The sequence below is a fragment of the Amphiprion ocellaris genome, chromosome 19 (assembly GCF_022539595.1).
Source record: "Amphiprion ocellaris isolate individual 3 ecotype Okinawa chromosome 19, ASM2253959v1, whole genome shotgun sequence".
NCBI classification, from domain to species: Eukaryota; Metazoa; Chordata; class Actinopteri; family Pomacentridae; genus Amphiprion; species Amphiprion ocellaris.
The window spans coordinates 31,594,416-31,614,309 of record NC_072784.1 but is presented as its reverse complement, the minus strand read 5'-3'; the positions used below and the strand labels follow the sequence as shown (position 1 = coordinate 31,614,309).

General features: G+C 39.4%; 1 protein-coding gene across 6 annotated transcripts in view; it reads left to right on the top strand.

Moving 5' to 3' along the window:
* The window catches only part of cacna1ia (calcium voltage-gated channel subunit alpha1 Ia), a 212,404-nt gene that overhangs the window by 158,237 nt on the left and 34,273 nt on the right, over window positions 1–19,894 (top strand). For all 6 annotated transcript variants that reach the window (XM_055005057.1, XM_035947012.2, XM_023267713.3 and 3 more), the window contains 12 exons: window positions 149–859; window positions 1,354–1,454; window positions 2,410–2,533; window positions 2,726–2,794; window positions 6,322–6,500; window positions 8,918–9,044; window positions 9,407–9,532; window positions 9,650–9,739; window positions 9,832–10,024; window positions 11,184–11,335; window positions 13,985–14,094; window positions 19,427–19,560. In XM_055005057.1, the coding sequence (XP_054861032.1) occupies window positions 149–859; window positions 1,354–1,454; window positions 2,410–2,533; window positions 2,726–2,794; window positions 6,322–6,500; window positions 8,918–9,044; window positions 9,407–9,532; window positions 9,650–9,739; window positions 9,832–10,024; window positions 11,184–11,335; window positions 13,985–14,094; window positions 19,427–19,560 (2,116 nt within the window). The remainder of the gene's footprint in view (window positions 1–148; window positions 860–1,353; window positions 1,455–2,409; window positions 2,534–2,725; window positions 2,795–6,321; window positions 6,501–8,917; window positions 9,045–9,406; window positions 9,533–9,649; window positions 9,740–9,831; window positions 10,025–11,183; window positions 11,336–13,984; window positions 14,095–19,426; window positions 19,561–19,894) is intronic.

Below are 19,894 nucleotides of genomic sequence, written 5' to 3'. Positions count from 1 at the left end.
AGCATTACATGATTACACGGATCCATTCTTCTTTATTCCATTTACATAAGAGGTGTTTTGATGTCTGATCTGCTTATTTGTGTCGAAGTTGCAGACAGAAAATAGCTTAAAATTGCAGCAGAAACGTCTGTGTCTGGTTCTGTCTCAGTATCCAGGTCGGGGTTACCACAACTGGGGCCGCCCGATGCCTCCCCAGCCTCACGCCTTGTGGGCTCGCCGCTCCAGCTGGAACAGCCTGGGAGGCTGCCGGCCCTGCTCCTCCTCATCTCCATCCTCCAGCCCGGCCTTCACCCCTACCTCCGCCAGGCCCTTCTATGGCTACGGCCTGGGGGGTCTTGGAGGGGTGGTTGGAGGCAGCCTTCGTATCCGTGGTCCCCGTGCTTCCTCGTCCCCGCACCGCCACCTCCACCACGTGCAGCCAGATGAAGAGGAGTCGCTTCTCTCTCCGCCTGCTGTGGCTCCTCACTCCCTCCACCTCCCCCATCCTATGCTTCCGGGCTGTTTTGTGCCCAGGAGGGACCGCAGAGCCCTGTCGCTGGAGCTGCCCCACCTGCTGCAGGTTCCAGGAGCTCCACACCCGCCACCACCACCCCACCACCCACTGCCTCCCATGGCGCTCCACGCTCAGCACAGGAAGAAGAGCTTCTCTGGAGGGGTGGTGATCAGCAGAGGTGGGGACCTAGTAGGGGTTCACCAGGACTGTAACGGGAAGACTCCACTGTCACAGCTTCTCCAGCCCCCTCCCAGAATCCAGACTGAGCAGACCCAAGGAGCCCAGAGCCACCTGATGGCCGACGTCTTCCCCCAAGTGAACGCTCGCAGCAAAGACCGAGAGGACCTGGACGATGACATTGAATATGTAAGTTACGCTTATGTGTGTGTGGGAGGCAGGAAATTAGATCAGAAAAGAAAGGATATGCAGTCATACACAGTTCAGTTGTACAGATGCACCTAAAAAAAACAAGAAACACAATCAAGGCTTGTGGTTCGCAACAACTAAACCATTAGAGTTTTTATTCAAGTACAAGATTTTACCCATAATCTCTTCCCCTCTGGTGTAGGATTTTCAAGCACTTTGCATAAAGCCTGCACTCCCTATCACCTGAACCTCGTGGGAGTCCCATTGTCTTCATTGTAAACAAGTCTGTGTAAGAGAGAAACAAGGTTAATTAGAAAGGACTATTTAGACAGCAGGGGGAGAGAGCGATGCAGATGGTGATGTTGGAAGGTGCTCCGAGCTGTTTCCATAGAAGTGTTTCGGTTTCGTAAATAATTTAAATACGAAGTCTGAACAGGCCGTTTGTGTGTGTGTGTGTGTGTGTGTGTATGTACTGATGTGTGTGTTTCTTGCAGAGTTTGTGTTTCCGCATCCAGAAGATGTTAGAGGCGTACAGGCCAGACTGGTGCGAGACCAGAGAGGACTGGTCCATCTTCCTTTTCTCTCCACAGAACAGGTGAGCCACCATTATAACTCTGCTGCTTTTAGTGACCCACTGATTGTTCTCCCAACACCGCGTTCATTCACAATTTGTGCGGTTTTGCAGCCAAAGCGCTAACAGCCTCTCAAATGAACAATACGCCTGGCTGCAGGATGAATCTCACCCAAACAATATTAAGGATGGGTTGCCAGATCCTGTTCCTCACCTCATCAATAGGAAGGACACAAAGAAGGGCTACAGTCGAGCATCCATCACTACCTTGCATATAACAAAGGGGCATTTTTTAAACTCCTGTTAGAGAAACAGGCCTCAGGGGGTAAATTTAACACCACAAGTACTTCGTTAAATTATGCATTGACTCGTACTGATGTTGTCTCACAATCTGCACGGACGGCTTTGACTAGACACAGCCGAGCGTTTTAATAAAAGCCACTTAAAGGACTCCTCGAGCGTTCCAGAAGAGTTTAGAATAAATTCGACCCGTCTTGTGGTCGATTCGTTCTGTTTCTTTTCCTCCGTTCCAGTAAGCAGTGCAGCAGAGACGCTTAATTGCTTTTTGGCAGTACACAGCGTCACACGCTAAGTTTTGAAATGCATATTCAGTATTTATACGTCGCATCTCGTCCCGTCTTTCGCCCTCTTTCCCTCCCTCTCCCTCTCTCTGTTTGCTTCTCTCTTATCTCTCTTTTCTGCTTTCCCAGCAGAGCTCTGTACTCAGGAGTCTGGTGCTTCTGAGAATACTGTTAATGTAATTTGTTTTGAATTAGGAGCGATGTAAACAGGGCCTGAATGAGGCTATTTACTCACCAAGATGCGAGGGAGCTCCCATGCACGGGGAACTGGGCTCCCATTCTGATTGGATGGAAGAGGTTTATATATTGTTCCTCCTCCAAACTGTGTCGACCTCTAACAGCAACGAATCTGAAGCGTTTTAAGGATTAATTTCTGTTCTCTGGTTTCTCCTCTGCAGGTTCAGACAGATCTGTCAGTCCATCATAGCCCATAAGCTGTTTGACTACGTGGTTTTGGCCTTTATCTTCTCCAACTGCATCACAGTGGCTCTGGAGAGGCCCAAGATACTACAGGGCAGCTTGGTAAATCCATCTGAAATGTGTGTGCATTGTGTCAGATGTTCCTGCGGTTGTTGTGTGGTAGCTGTTTGTCTTCTCTGGGGATTAATTCAATTTTATGATCTAAAAAGTGCAGTAAGTAAGGTTTTGCGGCTCCTAATTGGCCCATCTCCTCTTTCTGACTGTCAACCGTTTCTCTCTCCCTCGTCTGTCCAGGAAAGAGTCTTTCTCACCATCTCCAACTACATCTTTACTGCCATCTTTGTGGGCGAGATGACGCTCAAGGTAACATTTTACAACCTGTCTCTCCGGTGCTGCCAAAGCTCTTTCTTTTTTGTCTGTCTGTCTCCTCCCATGTCTTCCGGTTTGTGTCTCCGTCTGAGTTGGCTTCACCTCAGTGCTCCCACAGCCACATTGTTTCAGCAATTCCCATGTTCCTTTGGAGAATATAGCAATTAAGCAATGTCATTAATTAGTGGCTAGTCTACTTTTATGGATGCAGTCCATCTCCTGCAGTCCCCCGCACTGTCTGTCCTCCCGTCCTCTCCTATATTAAGTGCTTCTTAAAAAAGTCTCCTCGTCCTCGTGGTCCCTCTGTTCTCATCAGCAGCTTTTGCAGACTCTCTATCTCTTTTGTTTCTTTTATTTTTGCACCATCGTTCTGCCTCCGTCTCTGTATTTTCTGTGAAACGCTCTGACACAAGTGGCCAATCAATTATGCACTCCCACCATCAATTATTAACCAATCACAGCCCGTCAAGGAGCCACGTCTCCGCTCGTGTCCCGGTCTGTCTGAACCTCCTGTATCCCCCATATTGTTAGCTGCTGTGAGTCTGTTTGTGTAGCATTAATCTCTCCATAGGACTCCATCCAGTTTAGTGCTGTGTACCAGCTGCAGCCGGATAAATGAACAACACAGCAGGGTTGAGGAATTGGTGAGAATTTGTTTTTAGAGAGCATGAGGCGTCTTCGGACACAACGGAGCTCTGTTACAAACAATATTCTTGTAGTTCTAATGATTCTACTTGTGTTTGTTGTATAATCCCATTTCTCACTCTGACAGAAAGATCACTTGGATTTTTATAAGTTTTCCCACAAACTTTTTCCACATTTTGTAATATGTGGTACAAATACTGCACAACTTTTATCCTAAACTCTTTTACCAAGTGCAGGAATGTGTGGACAGTTTGCTCAAAGGAAGATGAGGGAAACTTAACTGAAGGAGGTGTTAAATGTGCATTTACTAGCGGTGGGACACAATTTAAAAATTTTTAAATTAATTAAAATTTATCTAATTAATTAGGGGCTTTGTAATGAATTAATCTTGATTAACCACATCTCTGTCAAACAGCAATATTTGACTCAATAAGCAACGTTTTTTCAACCCAAATCAATGTTGGTTGACGACTGAATGGATGAATATTCATATACGTGAACTTAAACAACAAAAATGTTTGTTTTATTTCTATTTATCTGCATTTTTCATCTGTCTGCTACATTCACAGATTACTGCAAACTCAAATTGACATTATAGCGATTATATTCAACATTTTAAGACTTTTTGTAAACTCAAATGCACTTTGAATGTCTTGAAAATTGGTCTATTATGGGATGGCTACATGGACTGTTGTAGCTACGTTAAAGATACGTTTTCATAGGATCCATCAATTTTGCTCATTTGCATAAATGTAAATTTCCCCGCTGTGGGATCAATAAAGGTTTAATCTATCTATAAAAGTAGTTTCATTTATGTAAATGTGGCATGAGAACATCTAAACTAGCCGTCGTTGAACAAAAACCAGGACAGATTCAGCAGATTATTTCTTGCCTCAAATCCTTTCAGAAATACTTTTCAAAGAACTGTTTTTGTAATAAAAGAGAAAGTTTGCAACCGAGCCACTGTGTTGGTCCAACGTTTCTACCAGACTGAAGGTCTGAAGGGCGGTTGTGTGACCACCTGGTGACCCACTGGTGACCAGCTCACCAATCAGGCGATATTCGGATGCAACGCTTTTCTGTGTGAGAAAAACGGCCCAGTGGACACGTTGATGTAGCTCTGGTGCTAACAGCAACATGTTTTACATTGAGGTGATGCCGTCGACTAGAAGTGCTGCGATGATCAGAAAACTCTTTGTTGAATAATTTGCACACAACCAGGCTTTTATCCAAGCTGCCATCGTCTTCTTTCGCTGTTCACCAAACTTTCTGACGTCACTCAGTGCGTCCTGTGGATGTTCTTCTCGGCTGGAAAACAGATTTTAGGTTCATTACTGCCACCTACTGGGCTGGAGTGTTCATCAGTGTTACTGGTGGGACAGAAATTAGGGAACTGAGAAAGGTGCGATTAAATGCGTTATTTTTTTTTTTGCATGTTATTTTTTCTGTAATTAATTAATCAAAATTAAAGTCCTAGCCCTAGCATTTACACATGTAAAACTAATGGGATTACATATAGAAACAATGTATATTCCTGTGTGAAACCAGTGGGATCACATGTGGAACCTGTTGCATGCAGAGTCCAGTGAAGCTTGCAGTCAACCGTTCCTGCTCCCACAAAACATCTGCCTCTGTCCTGGGTCATTGATAGTGTTGGCTCAGTGGTTAATAGTCTGTGTTACTGATCAGAAGTTCAGGGTTCCAGCCCTAGTGCTGCCAAACTTAACACAATCTGCACTAGTAGCACGGTAGTTTGCCCTCTGGCTTGTGCAAAAAGACTGCATTAGGTACTTTTCTGGCTCCCACATATAAATCTCATGGGTTTCACATGGAAATGCACAGGAGTTACACACATATACACCGCAGAAGTGTTCCAAGACCAAGATTCCTGTGTGAAAAGCACATATTTCACACTCGAACATGTGCAAAAACACTTGCACATGCAAAATTTATGCAACTTTTCTGTAAGTTCATAGTTGCTCTTTACAGGCTACATATCAGATAAAGATATAAAGTGTATCATCAGAATTACAAACTCACCTGCGACACGCTCAGTTTACCTTCTGTCATTAAGGTCAGTTAACACTTTGGCATTCAGAGTTGAGATGTTTGCCAGACAACGATCATGTTTGCTCTCTAAAACCCCACAGTCCCTCTGAAACTTCAGCAGACACTCGGCAAACAGCTTCAAATGTCATTTGCAGATTTCTGCCCAAAGAGGCCCAAAGGTCCCACCGCCGCTGTGCAAAATACAGTGTCCGTTAGTGTGCGTGTCCATTACAATGCTGCTATAATATCTCATCCTTCACAGAGGAGTAAAGTCCAATCATATGTCAAATGCTTTCACACTAACATTTTTACAAGCCAGAGTTAAAGGCAGTGGCTTTGGGACATTATTACAGCAGCGGTGGATATTAGAGGAAACACTCTGCAGTGATGCATGATGTGTCACTGTGTGTGTGTGTGTGTGTGTGTGTGTGTGTGTGTGTGTGTGTGTGTGTGTGTGTGTGTGTGTGTGTGTGTGTGTGTGTGTGTGTGTGTGTGTGTGTGTGTGTGTGTGTGTGTGTGTGTGTGTGTGTGTGTGTGTGTGTGTGTGCCTTTTTTTCTTCATATTTTGTGTATAGTGTGTGTGTGGATGCTCTCTGCACAGGTGTGTGTACTTCTTTTTTTTTTGCCTATATCTCATCTCATCCTGTTGCTCTTTTAGCTTCACCTCGCTTTCTTTTCAGCTACATGTTTATACTATTTTTGGCAGTTTAATTTGCAAAGCTTGCGTAGAAACAGACCATAATACAACTGTCTGCAGTTGTGTTGCACCTGCCATGGGCAAAGTAAAGTTCTAATGTGCTGCTTCATCTGTTCTTGCTCCCCATCAGGTGGTGTCCATGGGTTTGTATATGGGTGAGCAGGCTTATCTGAGAAGCAGCTGGAACGTCCTGGACGGTTTCCTCGTCTTTGTGTCGCTTATTGACATCGTTGTTTCCATGGCGGGAGGAGCCAAGATCCTCGGTGTGCTCAGAGTCCTCCGGCTGCTCAGAACGCTGCGTCCTCTCAGGTAGGCACCAAATCCTCCGATTCCTCAATTACATTTTTACCGTTTTGTAGATTGTTTGCATCTACTGAGTGTCATTCTATGATAATAGCAGCTCTGCATCACGTCTGTATAGTTTTAATTTCACAAGCTCAAAATGTTCCCAGTCAGATCCAACAGCCACTGGCAAACTTATTAAACAGAAAATGTTCACATGATTGGTGAATGATGGCACAGACTTTGTTATATAAGCATCATTCCCAGCATTTAAGATTCACTCTACTGTTTTAAAGTTTAGGGTCACTTAGAAATGTTCTTATTCTTGCAAGAAAAGCAGTTTTTTCACCATTACAGAAGAGCTTTAACTCCTTTAGAGCGACTTTAACTAATATAGAGCAACTTTAACTAATAATATCAACGTTAGCTATTACAGAGCAACTTTAATTCATGCACACGACCATTTAAAAGTTTGGGGTCACTTAGAAATGTCCTTATTTTTCAAAGAAAAGCATTGAAGATAATAATAATAACAATGTTTTCCATTTCCAAAATCCAGCGATTTTCGCTGGATTTTGGTTGATTTTTTTCTGAATGTTCTTAAAGAAAATATTAGAAGTTTTACTGATAAATATGGAATCACTTTAGATATTTTTAGGAATTTGTTTTGGAAGATTTTTACTCATTTTTTAAAAACTATTTACAATTTCTATTTTTTAAAATTTTTATTTCGTGCCAAATTTGGGGATTTTTTTTGAAAAAAAATAAAATGTTAAGGGAAACTTTTAAGGAATTTTTAGAATTTTTTTCCTGAAGATTTTGCAATTTTTAATAAAATTGGGGATTTGGTTTTTTTTCTGAATTTTTGGGTTTTTTTCAGAGAAAGGAACAATATTTTTTGCTGCCCGTAAATGAGGACAACAGGAAGGTTAATTCATGTACACTAACATTCAAAAGTTTGGGCTCCCTTAGAAATGTCCTTATTTTTGAAAGAAAAGTTTTTGTTCAATGCAGATAACATTAAATGAATGATAAATCCAGTGTAGACATTGTTAATGTGGTAAATGACTATTGTAGCTGGAAACAGCTGATTTTTAATGGAATATCTCCATAGAGGTACAGAGGAACATTTCCAGCAACCATCACTCCTGTCCAATCCAATCCAATCCAACTTTATTTGTAATGCACTTTACAAAACAACACAGTTGACCAAAGTGCAGTACACACATAAAACATATGAGACATTAAAAAAAAGAGTAAAACAAAACAGCAATAAAATTACAACTTAAAATCAATTAAAAGCTAGGGTAAAAAGATGTGTTTTAAGAGCTGATTTAAATACAGGCAGTGAATCGATCTGTCCAAGGTGCAAAGGTAGTGCATTCCATAAGTTAGGACCAGCGACAGCAAAAGACCGAGCACCTCTCCTTCTCTTATTTGACTTTGGGGTCACCAACCATGAGAGGTCAGCTGACCTAAGGGAACGAGCAGGTACATAGGGTTGCACCAGCTCAGTCAGATACTGAGGTGCAAGGCCATGAAGGCATTTAAAAACAAATAAAAGAATTTTAAAATCAATTCTAAAACGTACAGGGAGCCAATGCAAAGACTTCAGAATAGGAGTTATGTGCTCTCTCTTTTTAGTCCCAGTCAAGAGCCGAGCTGCTGCATTTTGCACCATTTGTAGACGGTGCAGAAGTTTTTCATCAAGACCGGCATACAGAGCATTGCAGTAATCAAGGCGGTTTGTGACAAATGCATGGATTAATATTTCAAAGTGTTTCATAGACAGAATAGGTTTAACTTTAGCCAGCTGTTGGATTTGAAAGAAACTTGTTTTAACCACTGAACTGACCTGGGCTTCAAGTTTGAGAGTGCAGTCAAGTTTTACACCGAGATTGGTGATCACAGGCTTAAAATACTGGCTCAGTGCACCAAAATCATCAAGGGCAGGGGTTCCACCACTCGGCCCAAACACTGTCATTTCAGTTTTACTGTCATTTAAAAACAAGAGATTTAAGGACAACCAGTTCCTGATTTCCTCAACACAGTCAAGTAGCTGTTTTGCATTGTTGCCATTTCCTTGCTTCAGTGGCATGTACATTTGCGTATCATCTGCATACAGATGAAATGCAATGCCATGTTTCCTAAAAATTATTCCTGTGTTCTAATGCTACATTGTGTTAGCTAATGGTGTTGAAAGGCTCATTGATGATTAGAAAACCCTTGTGCAGTTACGTTAGCACATGAATAAAAGTGGGAGTTTTCATGGAAAACATGGAATTGTCTGGATGAGTCCAAACTTTTGAACAGTAGTGTAAAAAATAATCAGTGCAATAAGCTGATTTCATTCCAGATATTCTCTTCATAAGCTTCCTGTATTTCACTCCATCTCTCCCTCAGTCATTATTAATAATATCTCTCTTCTGATTCTCCCTCTTCAGAGTGATTAGCAGAGCTCCAGGCCTGAAGCTGGTGGTGGAAACCCTCATCACTTCCCTCAAACCCATCGGCAACATCGTCCTCATCTGCTGCGCGTTCTTCATCATCTTTGGAATCCTTGGGGTGCAGGTGGGGAACACGCATTCATTATTTATTCACATATATCATAGGCATGCTTATTACTGCTAATAACCCAGTGTATTTGTGTCCACTAGTGTAATTCTTTCAATAAAAACCTAATCCCCCCCTCTCTTTTCTTCTTAATATCTTTGAAGCCCACATACATTTTCTATCTTGGCCCCTCTTAAATAAACTCCATCATCTTCCTGCTTCTTCTTTCATCACTGCACAACATTTTCAGCTGGTGGGATGTTTGACCGGCTCATTATTTCATCCTTTCATCTCATCACAGGGGCCCACAAAGGCTTATTTCTCTGTTTTATGTAAATAGTCATGATGACATCAAAAGCTCGGTCTCATTGTTCTTCCAGCTGTTTAAAGGAAAGTTCTTCTACTGCCTGGGACCCGACGTCAAAAACATCACCAACAAGTCCGACTGCCTGCAGGCCAACTACAAGTGGGTCCACCACAAGTACAACTTTGACAACCTGGGGCAGGTGAGAGCCGAGCGTGTTTCCTGTGCATGCGTGGTGTTCCATATAATATGCAAATAAATCTGTGCTTTTTCCAGTAAATTCATAATAAAAGTGTTTCTTTGTGTCTCGCTGCTGCAGGCTCTGATGTCCCTGTTTGTCCTCGCCTCCAAGGACGGCTGGGTGAACATCATGTACCACGGCCTGGACGCTGTGGGCGTAGACCAGCAGGTACATCAACTTTCATGAGAAAAACCTTCACTATCTGGAATATATCTGGCATCTCCTGCCTCTTTTGTCACTTCTCTCTTCTCTGTCACAAGCCGGTGATCAACAACAACCCATGGATGCTGCTGTACTTCATCTCCTTCCTCCTCATCGTCAGCTTCTTCGTCCTCAACATGTTCGTCGGCGTCGTGGTGGAGAACTTCCACAAGTGCCGGCAGCACCAGGAGGTGGAGGAGGCCAAGAGGCGCGAGGAGAAACGTCAGCGGCGCATGGAGAAGAAGAGGAGGAGTAAGAGAGAGACGGGATAGAAGAGATGAAATGAAAAGAGGCAGGAATAGAGGAGCACAGGGACAGAAAAAAGAACAAGCAGACAGAGATTTATAAAGCGAAAGTGGGTGAGATCAGATTAAAAACTATTACACTTATCATAAAACAACAAGATGCGATGAAACGAAAGAAAGTGCAGGAACAGAAGGACCTGAATGGCTCTCCCTTCACCCCTATAGTGAGTCTGAAACATCAGAAGACTCATTTTCTGTGAGAGTTTGTGCTGTGAAAAGAGAGATGGAAATAGAGACAGACTAATAATAATACTAACGCTAACGGGAAACGTCGTACACTGTAAAAAATGTTTGTAAATTAGTGAAAAACTGTCAAACCATGACAGTAAAAATCTGTAAACTCTAAAACAGCTTGATGCAGAAAAGTGTGTTTTTTACATTTTTTTCTATTGAAAAAACACATTTCCTGACTCCTGCGCAGTTTTGAATGGAAAAATTCCATAATATGTGGAACAGTGCTGTAATTTTTGCGCTTAATTCTTGAAATGAATACAGTTTTTCCCAGTTAAATGTACATATTGTTGTACTGTTTATAACAAGTAACACGGCAATTTCTGCATTTACTACATGTAAAAAATGCAGTTTGTTACCAGTCAAGCTGAGGTACTTTTGTGTTAATAACAGACATGTGCTTTAATATTTATGAGCTATAACCACAATTTTTGCTAAAAAATACACATATTTAATGTTAAATAGACTAACTGTTGTGCTGATAATGGAAAAATGCTGTAATATTTAGAATAAGTTACACAAAATTAATTTTATATAGTATTTTCAAGTAAATTTAGAATTTTTTAAAGGTTAAAACTTGTGTGTAAAATATGGAATGAAGCACATTTTTTTAAAACCCTAAAATCAACAGTATGAATACATTTTTTTTTTTTTTTACCATAAATGTAGAAAATGTTTTACTGTTGTTTTGCCGTAGCATTTTGGTGACCACAGCTGCCGGAATTTTACCGTAAAAACAACTTCTTTTTTTTGCAGTGTAACTACTGAGGTAATAAAAACACATTGACATGTTTCTATCACTCTTTGAGGAGAAAGTCTGTCCTGGAGTTGGCGTGAAGCTGAGGAGACTTTAATCTGTTTGTTTTTACCCACAGAGGCTCAGAAGCTACCGTACTATTCCAGCTACGGCAACGTGCGCCTGATGATCCACACACTGTGCACAAACCACTACCTGGACCTCATCATCACCTTTATCATCTGCATCAATGTCATCACCATGTCCTTAGAGCACTACAACCAACCTCACGTAAGAAGGAGTGGACGAAGACGTGTGTGTTTGCTGACAGAAGCCAGTATTAATGTCTGTGCATGCGTTAGATGATTTGTTCAGCGTTTCTGTCGTCTCCTAGAGCAGAACAGACAGATTCCTACAGGAACTGTCTCAGGAGAAAGACTCTATGCAGGGTTTTAATGCTGAGTATTAATGTCCACACTGGAAAAAATGCCCCTCTCAAAACAAGAAAAAATAACTTATTTCAAGGAACTTTTACCTTGAAATAAGTGAAAAAATCTGCCAATAGAACAAGTGAAAAATGGCTTGGTGAGATTTCTTGAAATAAGATATGATATTTAGAATATTGAGATCTGGGAAAACTTATTTTAAGCTCTATTTTACCAGCATTGTCAAGCTTAGGTGTCTTAAAATAAGCCAGACATGCTAAAAAAAAAAAAGCAGTTTTTCACTCAAAAATAGATTTTTGCTTTCATGTAACCTCCTAATTTGAGATGTATTAACCCTCCTGCTGTCTTCATTTACGGGCACCAAAAAATATTGTTTCCTTGTCTGAAAAAAAAATCCAAAAAATCTGCAAAAATATTCCCCACATTTCTGAAAATTTACAAAACCTTCAGGAAGAAAACTCCAATAATTCAAAGTTTTTTTTTTTTTTTTTTAAATCCCCCAAATTTGGCAAGAAATTTTTGTAAATATTTTCAGAAAAATGAGTAAAAATCTTCCAAAAAATCCTAAAAAATATCTAAAGTGATTTCATATATATCAGTAAAACTTCTAATATTTTCTTTAAGAACATTCATAAAAAATCAACCAAAATCCAGCGAAATTCGCTGGATTTTGGTTGGTATTTTTTGTGAATGTTCTTAAGAAACATTTTTATCATTTCTTTTTTCCACCATAAAATGTTCAACGATTTCCCAGAAATGTTGAAAATGTGGACAACAGAAGTTTCACTGTGAAAATAGATTTTTTTCCCACATTTTCAAACTTTCAAACGGGTTAATTTGACCCACAGGACGACACGAGGGTTAAACTTATTTTGAGTTTTCTTGTAAAATTCAACTCAAAACAAGATTTCAAGATTGTTTGACCTAACAAGATATTTAAGATGCATTGTCTTAAAACAAGTCCCTCCATCTGCTGAAATGTCTCTTGTTAAGTGAATTTATCTTAAATCAAGTGGAATGAGACATTTTGACTAAAAACAAGACAAATAGACTTGGTAAGATTTGGAGTTTTTGCAGTGCATCAGGTGGCTTTTTCCTGCATCAGACCAGTTTTTTTCCATCTCCGTCCCCCACATCTCCAGACAGCAGCATCTTAAAAAGGCCCCACTGACTGCTCCACCACCGTTAGAGCGTCTCCAGGCTCCGTAGTGTTATGAGGAGCTGCTGGCCACACAAAGGAGCTGTGATTGCGCTGCTGATTGTGATGCTGTCGGAGCGCTGTTAGCCGTACACTCCGTGTGTCTGTTCATTCGTGTGTGATGAGTAGAGTTTCTGAAGCCTGATAGGAGTCCTCGTGAGCGGGAGAAAAGTGATTATCCTGGAGATAAGATGACTGTTTGACCTTTAAAATGGAGTGAGATTTCTCAAACTGACCGAGCATCAGAGAAATATCACAGGTCCTGGCTGTATTTGTCAGCTGTTGGTCTTGACATTTGGCAGCTTCCCACTCGTTAAAAGACGCCGCTCTGTATCTGTGGAAGGAGAAAAGAGCCAGAAAGCTAATCAAGCCTCTGTAACAACGGCAGGCTGGAGCGGGTTTAACCCTCGTGTCGTCCTGCGGGTCAAATTGACCCGTTTTAAATTTGAAAATGTGGAAAAAAATTGATATTTTCACAGTGAAACTTCTGATGTCCACATTTTCAACATTTTTGGGAAATCTTTGAACTTTTTTTGGTGGGAAAAAGAAAAGTTAAAAATGTTTCTTAAGAACATTCACAATAAAACAAAAAAAATCCAGTGAATTTCGCTGGATTTTGGTTGATGTTTTGTGAATGTTCTTAAAGAAAATATTAGAAGTTTTACTGATTTATATGGAATCACTTTAGATATTCTTAGGATTTTTTTTTGGAAGATTTTTACTCATTTTTTAAAAAATATTTACAAGAATTTTCTTGCCAAATTTGGGTTATATATATATATATTTTTTTAAATAAAACTTTTAAGGAATTATTGGAATTTTCTTCCTGAAGGTTTGCAAATTTTCAGAAATTTGGGCAATTTTTTTGCTGAATTTTTGTATTTCTTCTCAGACAAGGAAACAATATTTTTTGGTGACCGTACATGAGGACAACAGGAGGGTTGAACCAATTAAAAACATGGTTGCCTGTGGAACATTTAAACACTCAGCGAATCTAGTTTTGCTTAAAAATGTGTTATTTTTTTTATAGGGATGTAATGTGTGTTTGTGATGCTGTGAATGGAGGAGGCTCTGGTTGGGCCTCAGGCACGTTGGATTTTACTCTACAAACAACTGGAACCATTCCAGTTCCTCCCTGCTGATGCTGCAGATAATTCACTGCATCCCATCACACACACACACACACACACTCTCACACACACACTCTCACACACACACACACACACACACACACACACACACACACACACACACACACACATACACACACGCCCCTGTTTTACTCTTTCTTTGCAGTCTCTGGATCTTGCCCTGAAGTACTGCAACTACTTCTTCACCTCCACTTTTGTGCTGGAAGCGATCCTCAAACTCATCGCCTTCGGCTTCCGTCGCTTCTTCAAAGAGAGGTACGGAGTGTGCTTGTTCTGTTTGTGGTCATGCGTGACATCTGTCCATGTCAAAGAGCGTCCATGTGCTTCTTTGTTCACCTGCATGTTTCCAGTAGAGCAGAGGTGTTCAACATGCGGCCTGTGGGCCAAAAGCGGTCCTCCAGAGGGTCCAATCCGGTCCTCAAAGTGTAAAAATTCCAGAGAAGACATTAACTGCAGATTGTAAATTAGTAAAACTATAAATTTAAAATCATTTCTAGACCATGACAAGTTGTTTTGATCAGAAAGTAAAATACTAGATGGTCCATTGTTGTTTTGTTGTTTTGTGTCTCATTTTTGTAATATTTTGTCTCATTTTTGTAATATTTTGTCTCATTTTTGTCCTTTTTCTGTCATTTGTCTCATTTTTAATTTTTATTTTTGTTGTTTTGTGTTTCCTTTTTGTCTCGCTTGTGTTTTTTGTCTTATTTTTGTCATTTTGTGTTTTGCTTTATTCGTTGTTTGTCTATTTTTTGTTGTTTTTTTGTCACTTTCATAATTTTTTCTCATTTTTGTCATTTTTCCATCTTTTTGTTGCTTTCTAAGTTTTTTGTCTCATTTTTGTCTCGTTTTTGCTGTTTCGTATCATTTGTCTCGTTTTTTGTCATTGTTTCTCGTTTTTGTTGTTTTTGTAATCTTTTGTCTTTTTTTGTCTGACTTTTGCCATTTTGATCATAAAGTGAAATACTTTATCGTTCAGTTCCAGATAGCTGTGACTAAATGTTGTGTTCCTTTGTAGACACTCACACTAATGTGTAAATGACAAACTGAGGCATAACGTTGTTGAAATTGAATTTATTTTTCTTAAGAAACTTCAGGTTGTTCATCATGTTTTATAAAAAGACAAGTCCTTAAATGTAGACGTTTATATGTTTTTCTGCTGTGATTTTACTGGTCTGGTCCACTGGAGATCAAATTGGGCTGAATGTGGAACCTGAACTGAATTGAGTTTGACTCCACTGACATAGAGCCTGTAGATCTCCTCCATCCACTGTTGAATCAGCAGTCCACAGGTCTAAAATAATGACTGTCAGGAAGCTTCTCTCTGGATTTTCCAACCTGACCTTTTGGATTATGGACTCATTAGAAATTATAACGTCACTCTATGTTTTTGTCTGTTCAGCTAAGTCACTTGTCACATATGTGATTAAAAAAAGTACAACACATTAAAGCCACTATCAGAGCCTCTAGAGACACACTTTAATCTCCTGACTGAACATATAAATACTGCCACAATATACACTTATTTAGTGTGGAGTGTAATGGCTGCACAAAGCCGCCGTCTGCTTTGATCGTTCTAAATGGAATGAGGAAGAGCAGCTCTGACGGCACCGAGGATTATGAAACATGTTGAAATGTGTGAGCGGCTCTCAGGCGTCGACTAAACTCCACTGTTCTGCAAATACGGGCTTCATGACACTTAGCAGACATCATCAGTTCTGTCAAAAAACTTCTCTTTTATTAACGGCAAGAGGGAAGAGTTTTTCTGAGCTAAGGCAGTTTATCATCCCCCTGTTCCATGCAAATTTAATTCATTTGCAATTAGCAAAGCTCTCATTTGAGGAGTTTTTTATTGGACTAATTTATTGAGTGTAATTGGAAAAATTCTGCACGTGACAGTTTCTCCTTCTTCCTGGACACACCTCGGTTTGACACAAACAGCTCTGGTGTGTTCGCTCCGTCAGAGCCCAGACTAATTGAGTCGTCACTCAGAGATGGGACTGATGTCTTTTTCTTTTCAGGGACTAATTAAGGCAGAACAGATTCGGGGGCTTTTATTACATTGATGGTGGTTTAATGTCATTGACCTATTTTACTTAGTGAACAGAAAAGGAGGGGGAAGCAGAAATGTTAGCATGAGAGATAAGCAGGAAGAGGAAGAGACAGATGACTTATAGGAAGGGAAGCTGCAAAAACTAAAAGGAAGAAACAAATGAAATGAGAGTAACGGGTGAATATGAAGGATTTATCTCCTGGTTATCAGCTGCCATGTTGTCTCTTTTTATGTAGCGTCAGCAGCAGTTATTGTGCATCGTGTGATTTACGGGAGAATCTCAGCTTTAGAACCGGGTCAGTAGAACAGGGGTGTTCAACATGCGGCCCGTGGGCCAAAAGCAGTCCTCCTGAGGGTCCAATCCGGCCTTCAAAATATAAAAATTCCAGAGAAGAAATTAGCTGCAGATTGTAAATTAGTAAAACTATAAATTTAAAATAATTTCTAGACCATGACAAGTTGTTTGGATCATAAAGTAAAATACTAGATTGTTCATTGTTCTTTTGTTGTTTTGTCTCATTTTTGTAATATTTTGTATTTTTTTGTTGTTTTTTGTCTGGCTTTTGTCGTTTGTCATGTTTTTGTCGTTTTGTGTTTCCTTTTTGTCTCACTTGTGGTTTTTGTCTTATTTTTGTCATCTTGTGTTTTGCTTTATTCGTTATTTGTTGTTTTGTTTCTTGTTGTTTTTTGTCTTTTTCTGTCTGACTTTTGTCATTTGTCCATCTTTTTGTTGCTTTGTAACTTTTTTGTCAAATTTTTTCTTTTTTGTTTTGTGTCGTTTGTCTCATTTTTTGTCATTTTGTTTCTCGCTTTTGTCGTTCTGTGTCTCATTTTTGTAATGTTCTGTCTTGTTTTTTTGTCTTTTTTTCTGTCAGACTTTTGTCATTTTGGTCATAAAGTAAAATCCTACATCATTCAGTTCCAGGTGACTAATTGTTGTGTTCCTTTGTAGACACTCTGTGATCTGGAAGTTGTAATGTGGAAATGATAAACTGAGGCTGAATGTTGCTGAAATTGAATTTATTTTTTTAAACAGATTTCAGGTTGTTCATGATGTTTTGGAAAAAGATAATTCCTTAAATGTGAACATTTTCAGAATGTAATTGTTGGAAATATTGAAGTTGTGGTTATTTGTAGGTTATTATGCTGTGATTTTATTGGTCTGGAACACTTGAGATCATATTGGGCGGAATGTGGACCTGAACTAAGATGATTTTGACCCCCCCTGCATTAGAGCGACACACAAACACACGACAACATGTGTGAGTTCAGCTGCTGGTATGTTGTGTGTGTGTGCAGAAGAAATGAAGGAAATTTGAAAGTCGAACATGTTTAATTCAGTTTTTTTCCTCCAGATGTGCTGAAGGTAACGTAGCTGCACCTTCCCTCGCCTCCTGTGAACAGGTGGGCAGTGTCATTTCATTAGAGAGCAGAAAAAGAAGTCAGGCGGTGTCTGAACAGAGGGAAAAATGATCACGTGCACGGTGATAATGAGTCACAGGTGGTGGCTGATGCATTGTAGTCATTGGCGTTTGAAAGGACAGAGTTTGGTAAAGCATTCAGTGTGCCGGCTGCCTCGCCGTGTGATGTCAGATCAGATGTGCTTCTGATTTGCTGTTTTTCCATAAAAAACTCACACTATCTTGAGCCCATGTTGACAGTTTAGTCGCTGAATAATATGGATGAATCATCAGATAGCTGGTCAGCGAGTCCAACGACAGCTTTTATTCTTTCTGAATGAGTTTTAAACATGATGTCTTACTTGATTTTGAAAAGTGGTGCAGTTTTATCAGGACAGAATACTTACCCTCAGCTGCAAAGGCTATGGCATCTTCACAATCTTTGCACCATCTGTTTCCCATCTGTCCTCAAGCCTTAAAATTCATTTGTCTGGCAAGATTTTGCTGCTCATGATGACTTTATTAAGGATTAAAAGCTGATGCTCTGCAGCATCACTGGACAGAAGCAGAGAAATGTTTCCAGTAATATGTTGTAATTAACTCTGTACCTCTTTATACAGTAGATCTCAAGAACAGAGACAAACCTCAGTGTAATTTCTAACTGAGACATCGTTTTTTTGGTAAACGTGTCCAGCACTAGTGTCAAACTCCACATTCAGCCCAATTTGATCTCCAGTGACCAGTAAAATCACAGCATAATAACCTATAAATAACCACAACTCCGAATATTTCCTTTGTTTTCATGCAAAAAAGTACATTCTGAAAATGTTCACAATTAAGGAGTTATTTTTGTACAAAACATCATGAACAACGTGAAATTTGTTCAGAAAAAATAAATTCAGTTTCAACATTATTTTACTTAATGATCAAAATGACAAAAGTCTGACAAAAAAGGCAAAAAACAACAAAAACAAGACAAAATATTACAAAAATGAGATACAAAACGAGAAACAAAATGACAAAAAATGAGACAAACGACACAAAACAAAGACTTTTGTCTCTTTTTTGTTTCGTGTCGTTTGTTTCTCGTTTTGTCTCATTTTTGACAATTAGACAAAAAAGTTAGAAAGCAACAAAAAGATGGACAGACAACACAAGTGAGACAAAAAAACACAAAACAAAAACAATGCACAAAACAACAAATAAAGCAAAACACAACATGACAAAAATAAGACAAAAAACACAAGCGAAACAAAAAGGAAACACAAAATGACAAAAACATGAGACAAACGACAAAAGTCAGACAAATACAACAAAACAAGATAAAATATTACAAAAATAAGACACAAAATGACAATAAGACAACATGAAACAAAACAAAAAAGGGACAAAAAAATTTGACAAAATTACAAAGCGACAAAAAAATGGACAAATGACAAAAATTAGACAAAAATGACAAAAGCGAGAAAAAACAAAAAAATAGAGTAACAACACAAGGGAGACAAAAAACACAAAATAACAAAAATGATACACAACGAAAAAAGCAAAACACAAAATGACAAAAACGAGAAAACGACAATAGTCAAAGAAAACAAAACAAAATATTACAAAAAAAAGACACATGACAAAAAACAAGGCAAACAACACGAAACAAAACAAAGAGACAAAAAATAGACAAAAACATTACCAACCGACAAAAAAATGGACAAAGCATAAACGAGACAAAAAATGACAAAAGCGAGAAACAAAACAACAAAAAAATAGGCTAAAAACACAAGCCAGGCAGAAAAACACTAAATAACAAAAACATGAGACAAGCCCCAAAAATCAGACAAAAAAGACAAAAAGAACAACAAAAATAAAAATTATATATATAAATATTGGATGTGAAATGAACAATCTAGTATTTTACTTTCTGATCAAAACAACTTGTCATGGTCTAGAAATGATTTTAAATTTATAGTTTTACTAATTTACAATCTGCAGTTAATGTCTTCTCTGGAATTTTTACACTTTGAGGGCCGGATTGGACCCTCTGGAGGACCGCTTTTGGCCCACGGGCCTCATGTTTGACACCTCTGATGTTTTGGATGCTTTTGTGGGTTTTCCTCGTCACATGAGGGCGTTTGTGCTCCAGGTGGAACCAGTTGGACCTGGCCATCGTGCTCCTGTCAGTGATGGGCATCACTCTGGAGGAGATCGAGATCAGTGCCGCTCTGCCCATCAACCCGACCATCATCCGGATCATGAGAGTCCTGAGGATAGCCCGAGGTGAGGAACGTTTTACATCCTGTAAGATTCGGCAGAACAGAACGCTGATTTAACCTTCCTGGAACGTTAAAGTGTCTAAACTATGCCAGGGTAATACAAAATAAAAGGAAAATATGGGTTATTCACAAGCGGAATCACTCACTCTTCATGCAGTCAAAATTATTAAATTTACAGACACAGTGAAATTCCAAACTCTAAAATATCGATTTGCCACAAAATATGCAAAGACTATTTAGAGATGGAGAAGTGGGGATATCAATTAAGAGCAAAATACAACTTCAAAAGTAACAAAATCCGTATGAACAGAAAAAGATTCTGCATTTCATTCTGTGAC